General features: G+C 37.8%; 2 protein-coding genes across 8 annotated transcripts; one reads left to right on the top strand and one right to left on the bottom strand.

Moving 5' to 3' along the window:
• The first annotated feature begins 9,455 nt into the window (after positions 1-9,455).
• LOC141599690 (flotillin-like protein 3) lies at positions 9,456-12,253 on the top strand. Its single transcript, XM_074419782.1, has 3 exons — positions 9,456-10,089; positions 10,542-10,937; positions 11,530-12,253. Exons 1-3 carry the CDS (start codon positions 9,544-9,546, stop codon positions 12,046-12,048), a joined length of 1,461 nt encoding a protein of 486 aa, XP_074275883.1. The 5' UTR covers positions 9,456-9,543; the 3' UTR covers positions 12,049-12,253.
• Positions 12,254-12,801: 548 nt separating this feature from the next.
• On the bottom strand, positions 12,802-17,866 carry LOC141599691 (APO protein 2, chloroplastic). Of its 7 annotated transcripts, none has more exons than XR_012523891.1 (6): positions 17,669-17,866; positions 17,416-17,485; positions 16,837-16,997; positions 15,952-16,304; positions 13,388-15,388; positions 12,802-13,336 (listed from the first exon to the last, which is right to left on the bottom strand). XR_012523891.1 is itself a non-coding variant. In XM_074419784.1 (6 exons), exons 2-5 carry the CDS (start codon positions 17,465-17,467, stop codon positions 14,557-14,559), a joined length of 1,416 nt encoding a protein of 471 aa, XP_074275885.1. In that variant the 5' UTR covers positions 17,468-17,485; positions 17,669-17,820; the 3' UTR covers positions 12,802-13,005; positions 14,550-14,556. The 7 variants fall into 7 exon arrangements, 2 of the variants coding, with proteins under 2 accessions (XP_074275885.1, XP_074275886.1); XR_012523889.1 differs by having other exon boundaries at positions 12,802-13,005; positions 14,492-15,388; positions 16,837-17,015; positions 17,669-17,820; XR_012523890.1 differs by having other exon boundaries at positions 12,802-13,005; positions 14,492-15,388; positions 17,669-17,820.
• Positions 17,867-21,553: the final 3,687 nt, after the last annotated feature.

The following is a 21,553-nucleotide window of genomic DNA, read 5'->3' as shown; positions in this document are numbered from 1 at the left end:
AAGATAGGAGAGGAATGTCATTCCTAATCAGAAGTATGTCATCGACATACAATATCAAGAATACAATCTTGCTCCCACTCGACCTGATATATAAGCATGGTTCTTCGACCGATCGAGTGAAACCATACTCTTTTATCACCTGGTCGAAACGATGATTCCAACTCCGAGAAGCTTGCTTAAGTCCATAAATGGAGCGCTTAAGCTTGCATACTTTCTTAGGATGTTCAGGATCTATGAAACCTTCGGGTTGCACCATGTACAACTCTTCCTCCAAATAACCGTTTAAGAAGGCGGTTTTCACATCCATTTGCCAAATTTCATAATCATGAAAAGCGGCAATCGCTAAGATTATCCGAATGGAACGTAGCATGACTACAGGTGCAAAAATTTCAACATAATGCAATCCGTGAACTTGAGTGAAACCTTTTGCCACTAGTCGTGCCTTATAGGTATCTGGTTGCGCGTCTACAGAACGCTTTATTTTGTAAAGCCACTTGCACTGTAGAGGTTTTACCTTATTAGGTAAATCAACTAGATCCCATACGTCATTCTCATACATGGAGTCCATCTCGGATTGCATGGCTTTGAGCCATAGCTTTGAGTCGGAACAGGCCATAGCACCTTTATAGGTAGCGGGTTCATTACTCTCTAGAAGTAAAACGTCATTCTCCTCGACCATACCAATGTATCTGTCCGGAGGATGAGAGACTCTACCCGACCTCCTAGGTTCCTCAGGAATATTAACCATATCATCAGTTGGAGGAACAACTTCCTCCATCTGTTCCTCGGTTGTTGGTTCTGGAATCTCCGACAGCTCGAAGGTTCTATTACTCGTCTTGTTCTCGAGAAATTCTTTCTCTAAGAACGTCGCACTAGCGGTAACAAAAACTCGATGTTCGGTAGGCGAATAGAAGTAATGATCAAATGTTCCTTTTGGATAACCTATAAAGTATGTCTTGACCGATCGCGGGCCGAGCTTATCCTCGTGTCTCCACTTGACATAAGCCTCGCAGCCCCAAACCCGAATAAAGGACAAGTTAGGGACCGTTTGTTGGAGCTGTGTCCTCCAGTTAGTGCGGATAATGTCATTGCACATACACTTGTACGGACAAGTGGGAGCTTGTTGGGGCTGGTGTCCTTTACAGTTAGTGCAAGGACTTATAAATCTCTAAAAGGATCAAAGGGTATACTTTTGTATCATAATCAGTTGGTCCACGTTTATCAATAACGGTTGGCTTGCTAGATAAGTTTGACGTTATTGTCATACAGATGGCGGTGATCAACTGGTCCCTAAAAGTCACACCTATAGGATACGTTTGAGAGATGTGACGGTATGAAAATACAGTCATGTAGATGCCAAATTTGACTAACCAGTTAGTCTGAGTTATTTGACTAATAATTAGTCAAAAATGTGATGTTGAGATATTTTATTTAATACGGATTAAATAATAATGGCTAAGGCGAATTAAGCAATTAATTCGTAAAATTGAATATAAACGATTTATATTTGATTAACGTATATTGAATAAATTAATTATACAATATTGTCTTTGTCGGACATGTATTAATAATTCAACTAACCCGTATTATTAGTTGATGCTTTAATTACCGATAACCGATGACAATTTATAATTAGAAAACCCATTGTATACGTTTTAGCAATTTGCGAACCGGACCATGAGCTAAAACTAAAAGGAAGTGGAAGCCCACTTCCCGAGTGAGCCCATGGATGGCCGGCCAAGTGAGGACAAAAGAGAGGATTTTCTCTCTTTTGTAACCTAATTTAATTTTGATAAAAATTTTAGGGTTTTGAGAGACATTTTTCCTCTCTAAACCTAGATCTCTCATCTAAAGAAAAACTCACAAAATAATCCTCTCAATATTGCAAGGCAATTAGAGGATTCATTCTAGCACAAGGGCATTTCTCAGACGATCTTGGGTGCATCATTTAGGAGGAGATCTACTTTGATCTCTCATTGCCATTTTGCACTAGGACCGAAGGTTAATTCTTAATCTTTATCGTCTCTTTGTTGTTTTCGTTTATGACAATAAATCACATAGAAAAATTTACGTGGCCTCGCTCTGATACCACTTGTGGGGTAATATCCGTATAATACCCTATAAAATTAGGACTATAACGCAAATTTTGTACGTGATTTATTGTCATAAACGAAAACAACAAAGAGACGATAAAGATTAAGAATTAACCTTCGGTCCTAGTGCAAAATGGCAATGAGAGATCAAAGTAGATCTCCTCCTAAATGATGCACCCAAGATCGTCTGAGAAATGCCCTTGTGCTAGAATGAATCCTCTAATTGCCTTGCAATATTGAGAGGATTATTTTGTGAGTTTTTCTTTAGATGAGAGATCTAGGTTTAGAGAGGAAAAATGTCTCTCAAAACCCTAAAATTTTTATCGAAATTAAATTAGGTTACAAAAGAGAGAAAATCCTCTCTTTTGTCCTCACTTGGCCGGCCATCCATGGGCTCACTCGGGAAGTGGGCTTCCACTTCCTTTTAGTTTTAGCTCATGGTCCGGTTCGCAAATTGCTAAAACGTATACGACGGGTTTTCTAATTATAAATTGTCATCGGTTATCGGTAATTAAAGCATCAACTAATAATACGGGTTAGTTGAATTATTAATACATGTCCGACAAAGACAATATTGTATAATTAATTTATTCAATATACGTTAATCAAATATAAATCGTTTATATTCAATTTTACGAATTAATTGCTTAATTCGCCTTAGCCATTATTATTTAATCCGTATTAAATAAAATATCTCAACATCACATTTTTGACTAATTATTAGTCAAATAACTCAGACTAACTGGTTAGTCAAATTTGGCATCTACATGACTGTATTTTCATACCGTCACATCTCTCAAACGTATCCTATAGGTGTGACTTTTAGGGACCAGTTGATCACCGCCATCTGTATGACAATAACGTCAAACTTATCTAGCAAGCCAACCGTTATTGATAAACGTGGACCAACTGATTATGATACAAAAGTATACCCTTTGATCCTTTTAGAGATTTATAAGTCCTTGCACTAACTGTAAAGGACACCAGCCCCAACACCGTTCCCTTCCACATTTCATATGGAGTCTTGTCGACAGCTTTAGTCGGACTTCGGTTAAGTATAAGAGCAGCTGACAAAAGAGCAAAACCCCATAATGAATCAGGCACTACCGTGTGACTCATCATGGATCGAACCATATCAAGTAAGGTTCGATTTCTCCATTCGGACACACCATTTAATTGAGGTGTTCCAGGTGGAGTTAACTGTAGAACGATTCCACAGTCTTTAAGGTGTTGATCAAACTCATTTGAAAGATATTCGCCACCCCGATCTGAACGGAGTGCTTTAACCTTTCTATCCAGGTTGGTTACGTACCTGTTCGTATTCCTTGAATTTCTCAAAGAACTCGCTTTTATGCTTAATTAAGTAGACATATCCGTATCTACTCAAATCGTCCGTGAAAGTGATAAAATATCTATAGCCATCTCTAGCGGTAATTGACATAGGTCCACAAACATCAGTATGTATGAGCCCTAATAGGTCACTAGCGCGCATTCCAACACCTTTGAAGGAAATTCAAGTCATTTTGCCAATGAGACATGATTCACACGTGCCATATGTAGAAAAATCGAATGCGGGAATAGTCCCATTATCGACGAGTTTCTTTACGCGTTTCTCATTTATGTGTCCCATTCGACAATGCTATAGATAGGTTTGATCTTTGTCACCAACCTTTAATTTCTTATTATTCATGTGTAATACTTCCGTGGTTTGATCTAAGATGTAAATTCCATTCATGGAAACTGCTTTGCCATAAATCGTTTCATTGAAAGAGAAAATACAGCTATTAACCTTTATTGAAAATGCAAAACCGTCTTTATCGAGTACGGAAATAGAAATAATGTTCTTAGATAAACTGGGTACATAGTAACAGTTATTTAAAAATAACTCAAAACCACTAGGGAGTTGGATTACATATGTTCCCTTCGAGACAATGACAAACTCGTGCTCCATTCCCGACTCGCAGGTCCACATCACCCTTTTCGAGAGGTATGATGTTCTTTAGGCCCTGCAAATGATTACACAGATTAGAACCACAACCAGTATCAAGTACCCAAGTTCCGAAACTTGCATGGTTAATCTCAATCATATGAATATAAGATGACATACCAACAGGAACGACGCGGCCTGCTTTGATGTCCTCACGGTAGACGGGACAGTTCCTCCTCCAATGTCCAGTCTTGTGACAATGGTGGCACTCAATGTCACCGCCCTTGCTTTTTGCCTTGCCCTGTGAGCCACTAGTCTCACCGGGCCCACTCTTACCGTTTCCTGACTTTTTAAACTTTGGCTTACCTACAGCTAGGTCGCCATGAGCCTTGCCCTTACTTTTACCCTTGTTGGAAATCGTGAGAACATCCTGCTTTATGCTCCCACTCAATTTCATATCCTTCTCGGTCTGTACGAGAAGGGAGTGTAGCTCATGAGGACTCTTTTTCAAGTCATTCATGTAGTAGTTCGCCCTGAAAAGGGCAAAACCATCATGAAGAGAATGAAGCATTCGGTCAATGACAATGCTCTCACTGATTTTGCAATCAAGAGCCTCCAGCTTCTCGACATTCTCAATCATGTGAAGAATGTGTGGGCTAACTGGTTGGCCCTTCTGGAGTTTCGCATCAAAGAAGCGACAGGTATGCTCATATGTAACGATTCTCGGTGCTTTTGAGAACTCGTTAGTGAGCGTGGTGAAAATCTTGTTCGCACCTTGGGCAATGAAGCGTCTCTGCAAATTGGTTTCCATTGCAAAGATGAGTACGTTCTTTATCGCACCCGCTTCCATAACGAAGTCACTATAAGCGAGTGACTCTTTGACTCCTGCATTGGGGCCTGAGTTTACCGGTATTGGTTCAGTTAAGTTCCTGAGCTTACCGTCAAGCAATGACAGCATTCCGTAGTGCTGCCTCCCAGTCCGCAAGTTGGACCCGTCATTTTTCAGACGTGTGAACTGATTCATTTGGTCCATAAAAATTTTAAGCCAGGACGCGCGATCAAGTGTGGCACTAGGCATTGGGATTGCGTTATTTCCAGACATTTTGTTATAACAGTATTATCAAAATAAACGTGTTCTACACTGCGAAAAGAAGAATAAATAATAAGCATGTGCATCGATTTTAATTTAAGTCTAATGATCTAATGTCATAACGCGAAGACTCAAAACATTTATACAATTGACCTTCCTCAAGAATTATATAAATGATCCCAAGACTCAATTATCTGTAAATTGATAAGCTAACATTTTAGCTAATTCTACCGTTAGAATTCTTGGTCGATAAATTTCTGTAAATTCTATCATTAGTCCATCATAATCACGAGAAAACCTTCGGACTATAATGTTGAGATAAACTAAGTCAACACAAACTACTTACCCAACGTAGAAGGGGTCATATTATGCCTACCGACGAAGAAGGGATTCATAGTTGTTTGCCCTTATAAAGACTAATCTCAATTTCCGTTTTAGAGGAAGATCCCATCAACTTTATTTTAATTCATTTTAAGTGAACTAATATCTAGCATGCGAGAATGAATAAACTAAGGTGATGGCTTAATAAGTCCGTCACATCTGTATGTCCATGAAAACTAACATACAACCTATATGAGTCAACTTTCATGCATTTTAGTAGTAGGTGGTTTGGTTTTAGGCGGAATATGATGCATAAACTATCATGTGAATGTAAAGCAATAGGAATGAAAAACGTAAAAGCAATAATAAAGTCTTAGTGTGGCCTATCCTATCAAAATGAAAATTAAATACAAGTTTGGAATTCATCCTTGGACCCGAGAAGCTTGTCTCGATGTTCCATCTTCATCCATGTAGCGGGAGTGAGCTCCAATCTCCATCTTTAGTCTTCTTCGAAAAATTACAATAAATAAATTTACATAATAAACCTATTTATTACATTCTAATTTCAAAACCCAAAACTAAAGGAAAAATAAAGGAGATTCGAGATCTCATAATTACATAAAAAATTATGTTTCCTTCATTACGAAAACATAATTTGACTAAGGCCACACTAAGTATTACAAATTACAACCGATTACAAAAAAATACGTAATTAAATTCATTCAACGATTCATTCAAGAAAAATAAAATGCATCAACTAAAAAAATTAAACATACATGACACAATTCCTTAATTATGTTGATTAATTTATCCAAACCACCTATTTAAATTATCAAGTGACAATTCCTCAATTAATCACATTAATTTCAATCTTAATTCATATTAAACTTGTAATATGAATTTAATCCGTCAAAATTTTAAACTGCTTTAAAATGATTAGGTATCCATGAATTATGAACCGCTTCACAATAATTAATTGGCCACAAGCCCACAACAAACCCAAAAAAAATTTTCTTTAAAATTTATCTCGGTAAAAACCGAAACAACCCAAAAAAACTTTTCTCGATTTTACAGCTAAAACCGAAAAAAAAAAAACAATTTTTTTTTAAATCTATCCAAAGACGTGAACGAATGAAAACCAATTTTTTTTTTTTTTTTTTTTTTTTACTTTTCTCTACTGGATAGACAAAACAACAAAAACGACCCGTTTTATTTCTTTCTTCGTGCGGTTTTTCCAAAAACCATAACAAAATAATTTTTTTTTTTTTTTCTGCCACCGTGAACAGTAACCACGTGAACGAAGAATGAGAAAAAAATTTTTCTTTTCTCGGATGCTTTTCAAATCGGCATAAACAAAAACAGCCGCAAAAAAAACTTTAATCGGTTTTTCAGGAGAAACCGAAAGAAAAAAAAACAGAATTTTTTTTTTAATAATACTGTTCATCCGTGAACAGTAACGGAAACGGAAAAAAAAATTCCACGGCTCAAAAAAAAAATCCAGCCGATTACCTTTTTTTTCGCAAACCCTAATTATTGTTTACAAACAATTTTATGAAAATCATCAAAATTAAAATTCGTGGCCTTGGCTCTGATACCACTTGTGAGATTTATCTGTATGCATCCCTTTAATTTTAAGGACTATAACGAATTATAAAGTGATGAATACTAGTCATAAAATTAAATTGCATAAACAAAAACATAAATGATTAAGAAATAACCTTCGGTCCTAGCAAAAACGGCCTAAGAACAATATCAAAGTTGATATTCGCCTATCAGTTGCACCCAAGACGATATGAGAAATTCTTCCGATGAAAGGAGGCAAGAATTGGGGAAAAGAATATTAGGTCAGAAAAATTCTCCCTTCTCCTCTTCAAACTCCTTATTTTCGGTTTCCAAAAATGTATAAAATGTGTGAATTGTCATCTAGTGAGGATCGAACCCATGACCTCTTGGTTTGAGTACCCTCACTATTACCACTATGACACATTCATCTTGTTGATATTAAATATAACCGATTACATTTAATTACGAATTAACAGATTAATTCGTCCAAGCTAACATTACATACATTTAATTAAATATAACTTATTATATTCAATTTACGAATTGACAGTTAATTCCTCTCAACTAATATTATTTAATTTTCATTAAATAATTATCTCATCAACACATTGACTAACTGTTTAGTCATATAAGGCATCAATGTGATTATATTTCTATAACCACATCTCTCAAACACATCCTATAGGTGTGACCTTTAGGGACCAGTTGATCACCGCCATCTGTATGATAATAACGTCAAACTTTCTAGCAAGCCAACCGTTATTAGGTAATCGTTAATCAACTGATAAAATACGAAGTATACCCTTGTGAACCTGTAAGAGATTTACAAATGTTATCACACTAATTTGTGGAGGACACAAGCTCCAACAGATATAACCCCTCTCCAACTCAAGGCATTGGAATGGAGTCAAACATTTGCTCCGTTATCTTCGAGGTACGTCTGATATGGGTTTATATTATCTAATAAATGCAAAACAAAGTTAGTTGATTTTGCAGATGCAGGTTATATTTCTGACTCACATAAGGGTCGCTCGCAAACTGGCTATGTGTAATACTCCTATCTCATGGCGCTCTGTGAAGCAAACTATAGTCGCCACTTCTCTAAATCATGCCGAGTTGTTAGCAATTTATGAAGCTAGTCGAGAATGTGTATGGTTGAGATAAGTTATTCATCATATTAAAGGATCATGCAATCTATCTCCAAGAAATAAGTCACCAACAATTTTACATGAAGATAATACTGCGTGCATCGCTCAACACAAGGCCGGATTTATCAAGGGTGGTAGAACGAAGCACATGTTACCGAAATTCTTGTTTACTCATGATCTTAAAAAAGATGGTGCCATTAGTGTTCAACAAATCCGCTCTAGTGAAAATCTCGTAGATGTTTTTACCAAGGCACTTCTGAGCAAGACATTTGAGAAGTTGATCAATCAACTTGGGCTACGTCGTCTCAAGGATGTCAAACGATGTTTTAATGAGGGGGAGTAAATATGCGTTGCAATCTTTTTCCCTTAGCGATGGTTTTGTCCCACCGGGTTTTCCAGGCAAGATTTTTAACGAGGCAACATCTAGTGCGTATTACAGAGATTGTTGTACTCTTTTTCCTTTATTAGATTTTTGTCCCATAGAGTTTTTTTTAGTAGAGGTTTTAACGAGGCATTTTCTCCAATGATGGACATCCAAGAGAGAGTGTTACGAAATATCTTTAGATATTATATGGATGTACTCTTGTACTATATATACTCCTTTATATGAATAAAGTTGATTGACAGATTGACTTTCTGGTATCCACATTCTCTCTATAACTCTCTATAATAATATAACAGGGGAGACTATATTTTGAATTTTATTTGAGATGAATGGTAAATATTTTGAGTATCTCATAATAGAAGATGAAAAAAATTCTATTATTGACTTTATCTTTGCCATGTGTCAAAATATTACTCGTAGTGTATAAAAGACCTTATACACCAAGTGTAACTGTAAATAAGATGTAATTGTTGATTATGATTATTAATGAAAGTTTACATTTTAGCCAAAAATATGGGAGTATAATAATAAACCTTAATAATACTAGCATTTTTCTTATTGAAAAATTCTTAGGTCTTCCGGGAGGACCGTCAACGTGTCTTCCCTAACCAATAAGAAGCATTTATCTCTATTTAAAAAGCTATAAATATAAAGATAAATAAATATAAGCAAAATAAGAATTTTTCTTATTATATACTCAGATTATCATTATTATTGTAGATTATTGTCATTATTACTTGTAATATCTTACCAAAACCTATCAAAATTCTAATATTGAAAAAGATTTGATTGTAACCCTATCCACCTATTGTAGATGGGGTAAAACTTAAAAAATGAAGTCTAAAAAATTACGTAGTACACTTGTACAAGAATCCTGCACCCGAACAAACTCAAACTCAGAGCCTCTCTATATATACACACAACCCTATCAATCTTTCTCGCATACAAAATCAAATCTCCAAAAAAAAAAAACAAAGCACATCACAAATAACAAGAAGAAGAAAAAAGCAGCAACAATGGCTCCAATACCATACTATGTAGTAGCAGGGCCATCAGAATACTTAGCCATAACAGGATGGAAAGTCACCGACATCAAACTCTCTAAAAAAGCCTTAATCCTCCCCGGCCAACGCTATGTACGCGTGGTCGTCTCCCCAATAAACTACACGTTCGAAGTTCAAGCAATGAGCGCCGAGAAACTCCCCTTCAAGCTCCCTGCAGTCTTCACTATCGGCCCCAAAGTGGAGAGCATGGATTCGCTTGTGCTGTATGCAAAACTCATGTCCCCTCACGATATGAACTCGAACCATGTCAATGATCTTGTGCAGGGGATAATCGAAGGTGAAACCCGTGTACTTGCCGCTTCAATGACCATGGAGGAGATTTTTAAAGGGACTAAGGAGTTTAAGAAGGAGATATTTGATAAAGTGCAGTTGGAATTGAACCAGTTTGGTTTGCTTATTTATAATGCTAATGTTAAGCAGCTTGTTGATGTTCCTGGTCATGAATATTTTTCTTATTTGGGTCAGAAGACTCAGATGGAGGCTGCTAATCAGGCTAAGGTATTTATTTCTACGTTCAAAATTTCATCTTTTTGTTAGTTTGTTTAAGCAATAATGCTAGTTGGATAATAAAGTTTTGATCTTTGTAAATGTTTTGCAATTTGTGTAGTAGCGTTGATATTTGTTAGAGTATAAAACCGATCTTGTAGAATTTTTTATAAAGTTTTGATCTTTATAGGATTTATTGTTTGATAATGGTTTCAGAGTTTTAGTACTCCAAATTTGGTGACATATGGAGATTTCAGGAAGCCCTGTTTGTCATGACATCTGGAATTTTGTTTTGCGAAATTCTGAAGTAGATAATAAAAGTTGTGATTTTGGTCTTGGAACTTTGATTTTCAGAGAGATACATTCATAAAGTTTGTACCTTTATTTTAACAGCAGTAGTAATTGATCAGTTACATCTGATAGATGTGTAATGTGATGTGTAATGTGATGTCTGTTAACTACAGATAGATGTTTCGGAGGCAAAAATGAAAGGAGAGATTGGAGCAAAGCTCAGGCAAGGCCAAACAACCCAAAACGCTGCAAAGATTGATGCTGAGACTAAGATAATAGCCACACAAAGGGCAGGAGAAGGAAAGAAGGAAGAAATCAAAGTGCAAACTGAAGTGAAGATTTTTGAGAACCAAAAGGAAGCTGATGTGGCGCAAGCCAACGCTACACTGATGGCTCAAAAGGCTGGATGGGCTCAGTCTGCTCAGTTGGCACAGGTCGAGGCTAACAAGGCCGTGGCCATTCGAGAAGCTGAGCTGCAGAGTGAGGTGGAGAAGAAGAATGCTATCTCTAGGACTGAGAAACTCAGGGCTGAGCTTCTCAGTAAGGCTACTGTCGAGTATGACATCAAGGTAAGAGAATTATCACAAATTATGTTAGTTTTCACCTGTTCAATTCACATATTCTCTAATGATTTTACTGCAGAAGTTAATAACCTTCTACTGATTTTATAAATTTGATGTTTGTTTTGAAAGGGTCTGAATCTCGTATGTTCTTTGGTTGTTGCGCGAATTTAGTAACCCGGGTTTTTAGCCTGATAAATCAAACCTTTACCCTCCCTCCATAAGTAAGACAGAAAAATTCCCTTTTGAGAGAGTCTTCAGTAGTGGTTGATGATCATATAATGCAGTGTGGACCATTTAGGCATTTAACCAAATTTGTGCAGCCCTCCAAAATTCAATAAAGTATAATTGATGATCATATAATTTTATATCTAAAGTATATACAAAAATGGATACTGCATTTAGGAAGTGAATTTGTCAGGCAGCATATGCGATTCTTTCTAAGAATCCAAAGTTGGTGGGTGGGATAGTTTCATGTCATTTTCTGATATCATGCTAACTCTTAGAATTGAAATTACAGCTTTTAATCTATTCCGAGATCCTGTCATTTTCTGATATGAAAGCCATTAATTAGTTGAAACTTTTGTGTATTAATTAACAGGTCCAAGAAGCCAACAGGAATCTCTACAACAATCAAAAAGAAGCAGATGCAATTCTATATCAGAAGCAACAGCAAGCTGAGGCAACAAAGGCAGAAGCAGAAGCGCTATTCTACGCACGTCAGCAGGAAGCTGATGCTGAAGTGTATGCCAAGAAGAAGGAGGCGGAGGGAATCGTGGCCTTAGCTCAGGCACAAGGATTTTACCTTTCTACTCTTCTTAAGTCACTTGATGGAAACTACGCTGCTCTAAGAGACTATATGATGATTAACACTGGTGTGTACCAAGAGATGGCCAAGATCAATGCTAATGCTGTTCAGGGTTTGCAGCCTAAGATCAGTGTCTGGTCGTCAGGGCTCGGTGGGGCCGGTTTAGAGGGAGGAAGTGGGTCTGGTGGCTCGATGAAGGACATAGCTGAGGTCTATAGCATGCTGCCACCACTTATGAAGACGGTACATGAGCAAACTGGGATGCTTCCACCAACCTGGCTCGGCACATTGACCAACACTGATACGGCTTAAGTTGCTAAATGAGCTGTTTAGATGCTTTGAGACTAATTTTAATTTGAGTTAATAACTTAGATATTAATATATCTAGTGCTAGTTAGTAATTAAATCTTAGGTATTTGGAGTTTGGACTATGAAGCTTCTGCTACTTAATTTGCGTAGTTAATGCCGACTGCTACTTAATTTATCTGTTATACATCCTGAGATGTTTATTAGGTCATGAATGTGTTGATAAGTCTTGGAATCCTCGCGGGTTTTATTTTGCTTCATGTTATCAGTGCAGGAGAACTTTCTGTACGTCTGAACTAGAGAGTCAGATCCAAAGCGGATGTTAGATAGTTAAGACCTCTAAGTTATTGAAATGGCACTACTCCTGATCTGGGTTCAAAACCCGTTAGTTTCAAAATTGCATTTGTGGCTCCCTTTACACCGAGAAGGACACATTTAAAAAGGTTAATCAGGAATTCTAACACACTCATAATATTTTCCACAACCCACGTTGAACAATCGAGTATGATACAATGGTATGACAGCTTCACCATTGTGATTGTTATTTCTTATTCGCCACAAGTGAGATTGGTTTTAGCCTCGGGTGGTCACGAGGAGCTAACAGCTATGACTTCAACAGTTCATTAAAGTTCTCCTTTGGGTATGTTATTGCACTTTTTTCTTCATTTAGATTCATATTGGCATAATGCCTTGGTCTTATCTGCCTCGTACCTAATATTCTGCAGCAAATAACATATGGGAACCCAATTTAGAACACTGTTTAAAGAACTGATTCCCTTTCGCAAACATGGAAAATATAAGATGCCATTGGGAAATTTTTCCTCGATTTGTCCATTTCAGTTACATCTCAACATAAACAGGTACAAGCTTTACAATGCTATGACTATATCACATTGATGCATATACAGGCGAAGATTCGCTGTTGAATTTCCAGAACCTTTCCAACATTGGCAGTATAGCAGTCTGCAGAAGAAAAAAAGTTCCATCAACCCAAAGGACCTTTGAACTAACGGAAAAAGAATGTAAAATATCATCACTGGTGCATTTTTTGAGTTATTTGATTACTTAAAAAGTTAAAGCCATAATATATCACTTAAGCAAAAGAATGGATGAAGCTGTCCCACTGTAAGACGTACTGACGATTGAGGGTGACTTTCAGGGTTTCTAATTGAAAACTCACTCCAACGTTTAAATTTCATGAAAAATTGAAAACATCTAAGTTACTGAACATCCTACAATAGCCAACAATTATGTAGATCAAATTCTATCTAGAATCATGAAGATTGTCAAAGTACTACTAATGTTGGAAAAATTGTATAGGGTGACGGTAATAATGATCGTATACACTTGGATATCAACCGAATCACGAAGAGCACGCTTTCCTTAAAGAGTATTTCGACCCTATTTCATGCCTTGGGTTACACGAAATCCCTTGTAGGATAAGACGGTTGAGGCCTTCTTCATCTAGGCAAAGATAAAGAAACTACTTAATGAAGTTTTATTAATTTTGCTTTGCATTTGCCAAATCTGAATTTTCATATGTCAAATGAATTATTATCACATCCCCTTTTATATACATAGCATATATCTATATAAAGCCTGTTATTAGTAGATAAGAACATTGGTTTTCATACCAAAGCCAACAAACAAATGTAAACAACCGCCAAATTACACACAAACATGTGCGTGCAAGATATGGCATCCCCGATCGAGGACCAAACCCCTGTCGGGCTCGTGTTTACTCCAAGGCAATTTCCATTTGTTTACTATTTCATCTAAGAACTTTCCAACTTGACCCCAAGGTCTACCCCTGATAAGGGACGTAAGATACTACGTTTTGCACTTACAAATAGTCCTTAAAGACATGACAAATATTATAGAGTATATCATAACTTTATCCACTTTAACCCATGAACTCGATAATCCGATTATATGAGCGTGCGCTCCGCACCCCCTAACTTACATTATATCGATTCCGAGCTCATACCAAATTTGGTTAGAAACCCGGAACACACTTAAATAACTTGTCATCAAAATCACCAACAGCTAATTACTCGTATTCCGCTTGGTAATACAGGAAAATGGACTTTCTGTATGATGTTCAAGTGTAAAATGACTGAAACATCTAGATTCATTGTGATTCAGGAATCAGTCTCACTTGTAACGTACTTATGTACTCCCTTCTGATTCTTTGATTTGTTACAAAATCTCATTTTTGCCCAATTAAGACTAATATCTCGCTTTGGATAGATTTTGAACTTGTGTCAGTAGCGCCCTTAGCAAGCAACAAAGATGACTACGTGAAAAGGTGATGTGCAGGGGAGGGTAATTTGGAATAAAAGCTTAAAAAGCAAGGACGCCTCACCATAGTACTACTTTTCTTGGTTTCTTCCACAAAAAGAAAAACATAAGAATTCATAGAATTGGATCTAGTAATAGATAACTTTACCTTTGGCTTAGATCACCACTTCTGCTTCCTCGACACTTACAGGAGTAAAAAACCTTACCTTCAGCTTACACCACCATTTCCGCTTCCTCGACGCTTGCAGGAATCCCAATGTCCAATCTCATGGTTGATCTGTATTGTTCAGGCGCTTCTGCTCCAGCTTGCACACACATTTCTACTACTGCAGGTGCTTGACCATAGAAGCTCCGAAGCTCCCTTCTCATTGGGGGTCCATTAATATCAGGAACATGCCAGACATATCGAGGGGGTATCAAATCATCAAGAACTGCCCTTTGCCAGCCATGTTGTCCATTTCGTTGTTGGTGCTTATAGGCCCCACAGTTCTGAGTCTTGGTTCCCGAGGCACCTACATGCACTTCAGGGCAATAACCACAAACCCTAACTGGGTACATTCTCATCAATTTATTGGCTCCTGATCTCATCCTTTCCCATGCTTGGAGAGTTTCTTCAGCAAGTGAGATTATATCCTCAGGACTAGACGGGGGTACTATTTCGGAGTCGGGTATTTCTGATAATATCGGGATTTTAGGAGTTTCTGGCTCCGGGTCTGGTAGATCACTTTCATCGGCATCAATGAATTCACTCTTATTAATACGAATAATGGCCTTACGGCGTCGTTTTGCAGGATATTCTGGAATATAAACTCCAGCTTGAATGCAAAGTTCAACAACAGCAGGAATACGGGGAATTGAAAATCTTTCATCGTGAGCAATGCGCTTTCTAAGACGGTCATATAGGTGGTAGGCGTCCACAGGCACCAAAATGTCATCGATCATAGCACTTGTCCAATCATGAACTCCATGCCTGATTGCTGCACCTGAGCCTCTACATGACCTGAATGGATGCCCAATGGGCCCAACATGGATTTCATTGCAGCTCCTGCAAAAGATCATTGACTCTTTAAGTACAAGTCTATGTATTCACATATTACCTTTGTTATCCAACTCCATTAAGAAAATGGTGGAAAGAAATAAATTTTTACTTTTTTTCCAGGCGGCTCTCACTTATTTTAAAGATATAACAGACCAATTCAGTTGAAGCACTACAAAAAGTTCACTTTGCACTGCTACACTTTTAGTTATCAACAAATCATGACACTTATGTCTACAATGATAACAGCATTTAAAAACTAGACTGGAGGTTTTGAGTTTTGACAAGAGAGACCAGTCGATGAAAAATGGGGGATAGGAGGTCATGAAAAAAGAAATTACAAGGATTCAGAAAGATGAAGAATATGCCTAAGATTATCGAATTCAGTTTGAAGGAGAAGTAAACAAAAAAAGGTAAATTAGAGTTTAACTACAAGACTGTCAACCTTCCCAGACATCAGAATGCCAGTAATAGCCAGCATTCGACCAAAGTAAAGCTATTAATCGAAACACCATACTATCAGTATTCCCTAACCAATTTTCAGATAGAAGAGTTTGAAAAGTAAATATTACTTGCACGCCTGGACAGTCACAACTTTCAAGAGCCTCTTGAGATTGTTTATCAACAAGATCCTTGCATTTATAACTTCATAAGCAAGTGGTATAAGCTTCTTAACGAGCAATCCATTCTTTGGCGGGGGCACAGGTCTCCATGGCTTTCCTCTGCTCTTTTTCAATCTTTCTCTGGCCGCTCGCCTCAGTTCTACTATAGGAACTGGAAAAGGTTTTTTCTCCTTTCTCGAGTAATATTTAGGAAAATCTGAGTTTTGTGGATGATCGCTTCTAATGACTAAAGCAGAACAATGGGTGGAAAGTCGTGGTATGGATGCACACTTCAGTAGAAGTTTGAGGTCATTGCCACCGACCTACACAACGATTGCATTTACTCTAGAATCCCAAAATGAATGGATAAAAGATTACTGCGTACTATGCATGCAATAATGGCTAAAAGAGTTGCACACTAAACACGAAGGCGAATGCAAGATCCAGTTAACGAGGAAAAAAAAAAAGATCATGCCATAGCAGGTTCATCTAGGATATAGTGCAACCACAATCCTTGTGATAACATAAATACAGAATTCCTTTATCTATGTTAATACAAATGAAATGAGAAACGCCATCATTAGGAAAGTATCTTATTAAATGGATAAATTATTGGAATGGAATGATTTTGCAGTTTAGAGAAAGTGATAGGTCGTCGAGAGTTGGCAAAAACTTGTGGTGTAGGCGTGTCTTCATTTTTTTTATATACAAATCAAGACTGAAATATTAGTAATGGGACACCTTCGACCCCCACCCATACCTCACCTAAGATAGGAACCTTTGAGGCGGTAGGTAATGTTGTTGTACAATGAGGCCTTGGAAGAATAAAGAAAGAAGAAAGATAACTGAAGGTACCTTGAACGAATCAAGAAATCGAAGATGAGAGTCGCCGCTAAGGTTGACAAAATCTGACTTAGGAAGGTAAGAAATACTGGAGGGAGTATAATGCCGAAGCCTGGTCTGTTTTCTATATGATCCGGAACACAGAGAAGATGCTTGTGGAATAGATGAAGTCCCTATATAAAACAGATCATCTAAAATCTATGAAATACGCAAACATTAAAGCAACAAGGATGAAGATGAGTATAAATTTTTCCTACTTGAGAGGTGAGTCATACAACTCTATATTCACAAATATACCGCGAGTACACCTGATGTTAGTGCAAAACCAGGGTCCACCCATCTTCAACAACCAGCATCTCCCCTGCCTCTGCTGGCCAAATAGCCAATACTCACATCTTACCACCACCACCACCACCAGCACTCGTCAAATCATTTTTTCAAAAGGGTCAACAACCGAAGACATAGCTGACAGAGTGTCCCCGAAAAAGTGTTAAAAAAGGGTTCAATTACGCAACACGGGAAAATGGTACCTTAAACTATAAAAGGGGAAGGAAGAAAGGCAGTAAGAAGAAGTGAAGGTAAGGAAGGTACCTCCTCCAATGGGTGGAGTCACCAAACTGTGGTGGAGAAGCATCAACGGCATGGCATACCCAAGGAATGCCTGAAAGAGCAAGAAACAAAGCAACAGCAGGTCAAAAATGGTGATATAAATTTACTCAGCAATTCAATGAATTGGGAAGCTAAATATTCCAATAAAATCCAAAAATTATCTGGAAATTGATTGTAACAGAGAATTATAATAAAGCGTATGCATGAAGAGAAAAGCATTTAGGTGACTGGTTACCGGGCGACGGCGAGTGGCGAGTATGGCGGTTCAGTGCAATTATAACAACCACGCCTTCACGGCGTTATCCGGAATGACTTCCTTTTTTTCTCAACCTCCAGTTCCGATCTACTCCCTATTCTCGCACCTCACCTATTTCTTCTCACGGATTCTTTTCTAAGTCCGCAACTAGGTAGCACCAAAACAGACACGTCATCCAATAAAATTTAGGACATAAGACAAGTTATTTAAATTACCAAATACATTTTATAGTTATAAACATTCGATTTTAATTTTGTAGAAATATTTGATATTAAATTTAAATAAGCGAAGGTAAAACTTGGCTTAACTATAACTTATTTTCATTTCTCAGTCAAACTCATCTTCTAATCAATCTCTTTTGACAGCTCATTTCTTGAGAACGTCATTCACCCCAAATGATGTCCAGATACCATGGACACGCGTCGAACACGTGCCCAATAAATGAAGAAAGTTAGACACGACTTTATAAGTGTGAGACACGTTTAGGCGTGTGTCCGACATGGGACGACCGATTAAGAGAAGTGTCCGTGCTACCTAGGGTTGTACTCAGTTACAAACGATTAAGTAGAGGTGGACATGGGGCCGGTTCAGCACGTGCCAGATCAGGGCTGGAATCGGGGTGGGTTGGGGGTGGGGAGCCAGAGCCCATAATTCAGGCTGTGAGGGCTGGCCAAAAGCGGGCTAAGCTAGAGTTTGCTGGCCTTGAACCGACACGGGTGAGTAATGGCCTAGCGGACTAGGCAGGTCTGGTAGTTGATCTTTTTTTTTTTTTGGTTTAAGTTATTTAGTGTTGTAATAAACAAACGGTTATTTGTAAACGATCGTTATTCGTATTACATGAAATATTGTTATTTGTAAACTAGCAGTATTAGTGTACTACCGTATTAAGTGTTTCATTTTCTTTAAGTTTAAGTTATTTAGTGTTTAAAAATATATAAAAAAAAAGTCCTGATTTAAATTAATGTAACTCTTTAAAACGATATCAAATATTCCCTCCTATTATAAATAATATTCCCTATTTTCTTTTTCGTCTATTCACAATACCTTCCATATTTTCTTTTTTTGTTGAAGTTTTATGCTTATTTTAATTATCTCACCCCACAACAATACCCCACAATACCCATATTTGATGCTTATTTTAATCAACTCATCCCACAACAATACCCCACAATACCTTCCCTCTTTCCAATTACCTCACTCAACAACAATACTTTATACTTATTTTAATTAAACCCTTAAATCTTGTGCCACCCATGAATAGGGAAGGTTATCAAGAATAGGAGGGAGTATTTTTAATTATTTTTCAAATTAAGAGCATGTGTGACCTTACTTCTCAAAAATGAGTTTTTTTTTCCAAGCTTAATTTTTTAAAAGTGTTCTTCAAAAGTAATCGGTGAGGCACGAATCAAGTGGTGGAAGCTACAAGGGGAAAATCAACAAACATTTTTGGATAAGGTCGGAAGTAGCGATATTTGGTTGGATTGCAAGGAGAAAGAAATAGATGCAACGTGGGATAAATTGGAGCATGTGGTAAATGATGTGGCGAGAGAGGTGTTAGGGGAATCTAAAGGAAATAAACCATCAAGTAAGGACATATCTTGGTGGAACAATGAGGTGATACAGGCAATAAAGACAAAACGTGAATGTAGATACCCAGTATCTGCACCTTCCAAAAACCACCCGATGATGATCGGACTATAACGTGTTTTTGATATGCGTGCGTGGATTGGCTATACATGAGACGGTTTAATGCACTACTCGGATATGAAAAATTATTTCAAAAGTTTTGTAACTTCATTTGCATTAAAATAACACTATTTAGAGTTAAAACCGTCTTTAGACCCAAAACCGACTCAGAAACCCGCAACTCGAGTCAGCCTGAGTCAACCCGAGTCAACCCAAATCTCGAATGTCAAAAATAATGCCATGAATGTTTTCATCATGTCATTTCCATTAAAATGACCCTAATTAGAGTCTAAACCGTCTTCGGACCCAAAACCGACTCAGAAACCCGCAACTCGAGTTAACCTGAGTCAACCCAAGTCAACCCAAATCTCGAATGTCAAAATAATGTCATGAATGTTTTAATCATGTCACTTCCATTAAAATGACCCTATTTAGAGTCTAAACCGACACCGAGCCAAAAACCGACTCGAAATTCAAATCCCGACTCACACGGGTCAAACCCGAGTCAAAGACACAAAATACCTACCCCAAATATCACCCAAGAGGAAGCTTACACGGCTAAGCAAACCTCAAAGACCACAAATCACAACCAACAAAACATTGGTTAGAACAAATGCAAAATCCAAATTTGCGAAAGGGACAGTACACCCCATTGAGTCACGGGGTGGCTCGCGCCTCAATGGGGTGTCTGCTTAGCCTCCAAGCAAATTCAACCGACCTACCATCCCACATTTCTCTATAAATATCCACCATCACACAACACAATCTTCATGCGAGAGTCCGCCCCCTCACATCTCCCTTAAACTTCTATACTCGACTTCCTAAGTCACAAAATCGACACGTGTTTACGACCTACCGATCGTAAACACAAGCCTTACACATATTGTTTGGTACCGTCGCCGTGCATTCGACCGACCCATTCGACCAACTTAACTCATTAATCAACATGTTTTAATTAACATATTTTCAACTCATTTTCAAAACAAAATCCTTTTTTAAGGCATTCTTTTTAAACTTCTTGATCGTGAGTAGTCGCTACGAGAAAACTTGTCTCTTAAGTCGTCTACGTCGCAAAATATCAATACACGTAAGTTTGAGGGTGTAAACAACTCACTTTATTTCATGTATTTACTGTTTTTATGAGTCTATAAACACGAACGATGCATAACACGATTCAAATTTAGGTTAGACGAGCCAAAACTGAGTTTTGGCCTGAGGCAGAAGCCCCTTATTGTGCAAGGTGGCTCGCGCCTCAATGGGGTGCCCAGGTCAGACTCAAACGTGTTTGAGTTCGTCTTTCCTTCAACACTTTCTTTTATTCTTACTTCTTTTATTTTACGGTTTTTACCATTTCGAATGTTTCAAACCATTTTTATGACAAACTAACACAATAGTAATTATTCCGAGTCATGCAAACAACATTTGTAAATTATTTAATCACAAATACGGTTTTAAATAACCTTTTCAAAAACCAAGAGATGCCCCCTTTGGTCGGCTCATGGCTCGCACCCCAAGTGGCCGCCTGTTTCCATCTTTCGAAACCAGGGCAGAGCCCCTTCCATCGCCAATAGGCTCGCGCCCCTATGGGGCTGCCTGGCGCTGTTCTGCCTTGTTTTTAGCAATTGTCTAGGATGATCCCGACTACGGTTAACCCGTATACATGACGGATCAGATTGACAAGTTTACGTGTTTTTACACTTTGTCATTCAACACCCCTTTTCAAATAAATGGATCGTGTTAAGCATCATAACCCGAACTTGGTAAATGGATGTTTAATTTCCGTTTTCACATGTAAATCAATATAAATCCAACTTGACATCTTATGCTTGATATTTGGATTAACAAACCGACTTAGAAAGCTCACATGTTAGGTTAACACTTTTGGATGTGCATTCATGCATTTTAACCGTTTTATCAACTCTTACACTTAAACAACCACGATCGATCAGTAGAGGCCGCTAACGCGGGCGGGATTGGGTGTCCGATTAAAGGGCTTCCCAATACGTACCCTCACCCATTACTCAGAACCTTTGGATAGTGGATGGCCTTATCCAGGGCATACGAGAGTCATTTTAGGCATAGAATGCTAAAAGGAGGACGAGTCCTTATCTTTAGTACCTATGTCAAACACCGCTTTTTGCCTTGGTTGACCTAGGTATAAAGTGGATTCGAACGGGT

Source organism: Silene latifolia, chromosome 9, assembly GCF_048544455.1.
Source record: "Silene latifolia isolate original U9 population chromosome 9, ASM4854445v1, whole genome shotgun sequence".
Taxonomy (NCBI): Eukaryota; Viridiplantae; Streptophyta; class Magnoliopsida; order Caryophyllales; family Caryophyllaceae; genus Silene; species Silene latifolia.
Note: the sequence above shows the minus strand (reverse complement) of the source record. Positions and strands in the feature narration are given on the sequence as shown.

Excerpts from the sequence above, each read along its gene's own strand:
- LOC141599690 (XM_074419782.1), top strand. The coding sequence starts at position 9,544 with ATGGCTCCAATACCATACTATGTAGTAGCAGGGCCATCAGAATACTTA. Across the intron at positions 10,090-10,541 it reads AGGCTGCTAATCAGGCTAAG|ATAGATGTTTCGGAGGCAAA; the intron begins GTATTTATTTCT and ends TGTTAACTACAG. Across the intron at positions 10,938-11,529 it reads CTGTCGAGTATGACATCAAG|GTCCAAGAAGCCAACAGGAA; the intron begins GTAAGAGAATTA and ends ATTAATTAACAG.
- LOC141599691 (XM_074419784.1), bottom strand. The coding sequence starts at position 17,467 with ATGCCGTTGATGCTTCTCCACCACAGTTTGGTGACTCCACCCATTGGA. Across the intron at positions 17,016-17,415 it reads GACTCCACCCATTGGAGGAG|ATGATCTGTTTTATATAGGG; the intron begins GTACCTTCCTTA and ends CATAGATTTTAG. Across the intron at positions 15,389-15,951 it reads GTGACTGTCCAGGCGTGCAA|GAGCTGCAATGAAATCCATG; the intron begins GTAATATTTACT and ends GATCTTTTGCAG.